This window comes from Cupressus sempervirens, chromosome 5, assembly GCF_028749045.1.
Source record: "Cupressus sempervirens isolate cs-2001-9-10 chromosome 5, ASM2874904v1, whole genome shotgun sequence".
Taxonomy (NCBI): Eukaryota; Viridiplantae; Streptophyta; class Pinopsida; order Cupressales; family Cupressaceae; genus Cupressus; species Cupressus sempervirens.
The window spans coordinates 309,988,363-309,994,491 of record NC_143122.1 but is presented as its reverse complement, the minus strand read 5'-3'; the positions used below and the strand labels follow the sequence as shown (position 1 = coordinate 309,994,491).

General features: G+C 36.3%; 1 protein-coding gene across 1 annotated transcript; it reads left to right on the top strand.

Moving 5' to 3' along the window:
* The first annotated feature begins 2,239 nt into the window (after nucleotides 1-2,239).
* Nucleotides 2,240-5,467, top strand: LOC149555869 (uncharacterized). The gene is made up of 7 exons (XM_089829594.1): nucleotides 2,240-2,437; nucleotides 2,628-2,707; nucleotides 3,117-3,192; nucleotides 3,605-3,970; nucleotides 4,588-4,732; nucleotides 4,849-4,963; nucleotides 5,107-5,467. Exons 1-7 carry the CDS (start codon nucleotides 2,240-2,242, stop codon nucleotides 5,465-5,467), a joined length of 1,341 nt encoding a protein of 446 aa, XP_089685720.1.
* The last annotated feature ends 662 nt before the right edge of the window (nucleotides 5,468-6,129 follow it).

The window sequence follows — 6,129 nt, the reverse complement described above, 5'->3', positions numbered from 1 at the left end:
GACTATTTTTTCCCAATGTGGTAGAATTTCATAAAATCAGTCTAATTAATTCCTTTTTTTTAGTGAAATACATAACTTAGGAAGCAAATTTTTCCCTCTTGAATGGAAATAATATATAAATTATGAGGTGATGTTTCCCCAATTGATGGAAAAAAATACATAATTAATGAGGCAATTTTTCCCCTTAGCTGGAAAGGGTACATTATTAATGAGGCAATTTGGTGGCTATTAATGCAAACAAATGTAACACATTGGTGAATGTTGTACAAATTTTTTTCAAAGCATGTGAAACATGAAAATTAATTTCCTTTTGGCATTAAATGAATGATTTATAAAACCAAGTTGCTGACAAAAATGAGAACGTGTACTCAAAGCACAAGGTTTTCTCTAGATTAACAATTGCGGTTGGGAAATTTGATGAGCATCCCTGGACTTCATATTCATGAGCATCCAAAAGGACAGGCACCAGACCCTATAGTGCACCTAGGGTAGGTTGGGTCTGAAGAATATTAGTATGATATTATTAGTAGCATGATGAACATTATGTGGTATCTGTAGATAAATTATCCTAGGTATATCAGTGACCAACATGAACTAGAGGAGGAGGTAGAAAGGGAGGTGTTGGACCAGGCAATTCATGATTTGTGATGACAAAAGAGGCTCAATCCACATGCTACAAACATAGAACACCTTGAAAATTTATTGGTAATGTTTCAAGCTATGTGGTGGGTACTTCATTAATTTCTTGTTGCCCAAATCATTTTGTAAAATTTTTGGGAAAATTCTGCAAATTAGTTATTAGTTACCAAAGGTACTGAAGCTTGTATGCACCCCTTCATTTTCTATAAGAAGGCGTACCAAGACCCTTTGGGACTTGTATTTATAGGATTTACAACATATAATACGTACAGTTATAAGTTATTGTACTTTGTTAAATGTTCATAGAATATAATTTATAAGGTTATGCAACTATTTCAATTTTCTAGCTTGATTGTACTTATATTTGTCAAATTAATATAAATCCAGACTATTTTATGCCTTACTGGATGATGTTTGATCAAGGTATTTTTTGCCTACTAGAGTTTATCTCGAAAAGCCCTCCTTGTTTGGAAAAAAGTACATATTAAAATGTATTACGTAACAACTACAAAATGGAAATGGGTAATAAATACAACACAGTGGAGTTGTACCGAACAATAATATATCATTTGATGATTACATATCAATGGTGAAAGTCTTATTTCAGGTCGAATGCCTGAAATGAAACATCGATCTAGTTTTAATTTCCATAATGGTGAGAAGTGTCCACTATCCTCACCACCACCTCCACTTCACACTTGCAATGTGAGTTGGCATTAATTATATGTCCCATCACTGTCAATTACATTCGCTTTACCATTCACTTCAAATGATTCACTTTTTCTTCGGTGTTGAAGAAAAATTATAAACTATAATCCTACATATGTGGGAAAGATTTCCAAAGATTTTCTACTAATAGAATTTAACTTTAAGGACTAAGGTATACAAAAGGTTAAATGAAGGCCATGGCAGTCACCCTTATTAAGTTATTAGTAGGCTCTTTTCTTTGTCATTTGTCAAAAAAAAATTTCATTGGATTAAATTGGTTTATAATTATACCCACTAAACCATTGTGGTTCTCAAAATGTCATATTTATTATTATAATTATGATTCTATTCTAGCTTTTAATTTTTAAATAATTAATAATTACAAAAATGGTTGACTGACTCTCCCTCTCTTGTACTATTTTGAAAACTTTTATTTTTCTAATTTTCTTGAAAGACTTTGGGTTTTCCTAGACAGTAAACTGAAGAGAGGTAAAGGCAGGAAGAAGGGCCCCATATGTGGAAAATTTGCTTGCTCGCTACCTAAATGTAGACAATTCATCGTGGAAAAAATGTGCGAGAAATTTCCACCCTGCTTCCAACATCCCGCGTTCAATTTGTTTGCTTGCTCGCTAAATGAGTACAATTCAGCGTGGAATCAACATTGCAAGAAGTTTCCTCTTAGCTTTCATATCCCGCCATTTCCACTTCACTGTAGGAGTCATTGATAAATAAGTGGCTGCCCTAATCACCCCCAATACGCTAAAAAAATGGTTTTCGCCTATGTTCTCATGCTTGTTCAAGGATCTGTTGGAGAGGTTGTTAGAGTGCTTCTCTCTAGGCCTGTTGATGCGGGTGTCGATACCCTTCTCTCAGGCTGTCAAAAATTGGGACAATGGGTGAGCGAGAGGTTGTTATGCTTGCAACCCTCATCTTCATTTGCAGACTCATACATTCCTTAAGGGATTTGGAGAATCAAGTAAGGGATTTGAAAAGGCGGTTATTTGAAGATAATTTCAATAAGATCGGAGTGATGGGAATTGCGGGCAGTGGCAAAACAACCTTGGTTGCTGCTCTCTGCAGGGATTCTGATGTCCAACATAAGTAGACCATATATTTACTCTTTGAATCAAGTAATCTCGTAAAATGCATTTTTTGGGAGTTGCTCTCGGGAGGGATGCTGAAACTATAAGTTAACCATTTACACACACCCACACAAAAATTCGTGCTGAATCAAGGAATTTCATTAAATACTTGTTTTTGTATTGTCTGGGCTTTGATAGGAATTAGATATGAGAAGAGGAGGCTATTTTAATGCTGCCCTATATTTGCCCAAGTGCTGGGCAACCTATTTCGCTGCTAGGTAAAATGTGCATCACTTTAGCAATCGGATGCAGGAACTGTATGTGTTGCATCGCACTCAGATAAGCCTATATTCAAAACATCAATCATACCCACAACCTTAACCGTGATGTGATGAGACAATTTACCTCTGGTTTGTGGCGATCTCTGTGTATAGGTTATGTTTTGACCTCCTTTTTAAGTATATAATCTCATGCTTAAGTTAGGGAGCTACTCTAGCATGGAAATCTTCCTCAGTTAGTCAAGCAGGGGAATCCTTTTCCATTGGTATTTGTTAACTGTGTCTCATCTGCTATTGATGAGCTCTTCATTGTGTGAATCATCTCCTGTTGACAAGGCTGGATAGTCCTCTTCCATCCTCTCCTCCTCACAGTGCCTGAAAATGATTCATGCCTTAATGTGGTTTCTAGATTCTCTTCTCCTTCCCCTCGATTTGTCTTCGCCTCCTCGAAGTTTCTGAACACCATTCATGCCTCCACCTTTGATGTGAAATCCTCTCCCCTTCCCCTCTTTCTCTTCTATCTTCATTGAAGTGCTTAAAGGCAATTGAATCCTCAACTTGCTTATGTCAATGCAATCTTCTCCCCCATCTTCTCAATATATCCTCTTCCTCTCCTTCTTCTTAAAGAGCTTAACGGCCATTCATATCTCCTCTCTTCCCTTCAATAACCCCCTCCTCTCCTCTTTTACGCGTATGAAGAGCATTTATTCATCATCTTGCTTTACTTGGTGTAGTGCTCTCTTCTTCCCCTTAATCTGTACTCTTTTCTGCTCTGCTCTCCTCTTCCTCTTAAGCTATCCTGTTTGGTCACTCCTGTGAAGACATCTGTCCTCCCCTTCTCCATTCTTCTTCTCAAAACATTTTGGAGACAAGATAATTTTTCAAACAGTTTCACAGCTACCAGATAACAAGATGATTCTTGAGAACATATGGAAAATGATTACTGGGGATCAACCGTTGCCTAATTCTCAGAGTGAGAGCATTCATGAGGCTCTTCAGGAAATACTCAAGCTTAAGCGAGAAAATATTCTAGTCATATTAGATGATGTGGGGCCAAATGTTAATCTCAAAGAATTGTTGTTTGAAGCTGAGGGATGCAAGATTGTTGTTACAGTCAGGGACAGTGTCAATTCCATACACCTTGATAGCACTCATTATATGTTTTCTCTTGGAGAGGAAGATGCTCTATCCCTCTTTTGTTATTGGGCCTTTGGACAAGAAAGCATTCCAGATGGATGGTTCAACAAGAAACCAGTCAAAGAGGTATACCTATGTCTATCTATGTCTCATTTGTTGATTTTAGTGAACCTGAAGTCTGCTAAATTTGTCATAATACGACATTATATTTTGCTAGCTGATATTGTGTAGATTTGCTATCCATTCCGTGTTTGCAATTTAAGAAGCATGGTTCGTTTAGTTCAATATGTGTAGATCTGAAGGCCACCCTTTGAGATTATATTGGGGCTAACTAGTCTGTACTAACAGGTAGCAAAAGAATGTCTAGGATTACAACTTGTATTGGAGGTGATTGGACGTTATTTACATAAATACAGTGAAAATGCATATTGGGAATACGCAAAAAGGCAGCTTTCACAAGGAAGACGAATCAATTTTAGATCTTATGAAGAGGATGTTCTCAAGTGCCTTGCACTACGCATAGAAGATCTGGACAATGATACAAAAAAATGCTTTTTGGACCTGATCTAAATGGAGTTTGGACATGTAATCGTTTTACTTCAACTCAAAATTTGTAATCATTGAGATGTTGCTACTTCATTTTGAGAACTTGAAAAATATGTCTCACTGAAGATTGAATGCATCTTAACACTTGCTTTCCTAGCAATTGTGAGATATATTCAGTTCAACATGATATGTTGCAGCGTTTGGCTATTTATTGTATGAAATCTGCGGACAACAACCAAAATGAAAAGATATGCAAAAGGTTGAGATTATCTCCATTCTCTTGCTGGAAAGATCCCTCACATGGAGATATAAAAGCCGTTGAGATTATTGCCATTCACACAGGTTGATTGCTTTAAATTGGTTTATTGATATTCACAAGTATCAGGCTTCAAGAAAATGAGTGAGTCCCATCAAAATATATATATTCCTTCTTTAAAAGGTTTTGAATACTTTTGCAGGTCCAATGAAAGAGAATAAATGGCCTAAGTTGGAGTTTTCGGAGGCCCGTGCTCTTGTATTGATATTTGATGGAAATGAATATTTCCTTCCACCATTTGTGCAGGAAATGTCTCGGTTGAAAATTCTTATCATAATCAACCAAAAATCCTGTAGGGCTAAAATTGACGGCATGTCAACCTTTAGTTCATTGGTTCAACTGAAGAGCCTTCAGCTTGAAAAATTGATTGTCCCTGATCTAGATTATTTTCAATATTTAGAAAAGAGAATAATATTGACTTCTGTGAGGATATTGAGGAATTTCCTGTTGGTATTTGCAATTTCACTTCACTGAAAACACTGTCTATAACAAATTGCCATCAACTTTGCAAGATTCCTGGGAATCTGGGGAAGCTTGCAGGATCTCTTCAAGTGCTGAGCTTAGTTGCTTGTCTTAATCTAGAAGAACTGCCAGCCTCAATTTATGAACTTGGAAATTTACATTTCCTTGCCAAGGCTTGGAGGCTCTTCCACGTGACTTCAATAAGTTGGAGAGACTCAAAATTCTACACATGGGTGACTGCAAAAAAATCAAGAAACTTCCTAGAATGGTTAATGGCCTTACGTCTTTGTCAGATGTGATCTATGACGAGCAATTGAAAAAAGAGTGGTCTCATTTCTATGAGTCGATTAATGTGATAATTGCAGAACCAACATTTAGTTTAGAGTTTTTGGACACATAACTTTGCTCCGACAATCATTTATATTGTGAACAGTGACTGTGGACCATGGGTTGAGTAATTTTCTTTCTAGTTTTAGAAGAGGTGTTAGAAATTAAGACCATTTGTGTCATTGGGGTTGGAGTTCTATCTATGCACTTTAAACTTATGGAAAGATCACAGAGTGCTTAGCACTACCGTCAATATTGTATTTATGTCATATGTTTTAATTTTTAAATTATTAAGGGTTTTAGTCCCTAGCTATAGCAGACAAACGAGTGATCATGCTGCAATGTTCTTTTCATGGTAAATTGTGCCTGAGCAACAATTAAATCCTTTCGCTCGTGCTTTAACGTGTTTTCCTAGAGTAAGAAATTAGCAGATCAAAATTTTTCTTTTACGCATATTACATTTTCCTGGGTCTGGCAAATGGAAAGGAATTTATAAATTCTTAAGCGTTAACATACATCTGGGAGATGGTGGAGAACAAACAGAATCAATATAAGTACGTAATTTCTGGATTTGATTGTTTAGAGTTTTTTTATCATTAATGTTTTGGATCATAGTACATGATTCATCAGTATA

What these genes read in the sequence shown, in the direction of transcription:
- LOC149555869 (XM_089829594.1), top strand. Translation starts at nt 2,240, where the DNA reads ATGGGTGAGCGAGAGGTTGTTATGCTTGCAACCCTCATCTTCATTTGC. An exon ending in TTCATGCCTCCACCTTTGAT is followed by an intron (nt 3,193 to 3,604) that starts GTGAAATCCTCT and finishes ACAGTTTCACAG; the next exon opens with CTACCAGATAACAAGATGAT. An exon ending in ACAAGAAACCAGTCAAAGAG is followed by an intron (nt 3,971 to 4,587) that starts GTATACCTATGT and finishes GATATGTTGCAG; the next exon opens with CGTTTGGCTATTTATTGTAT.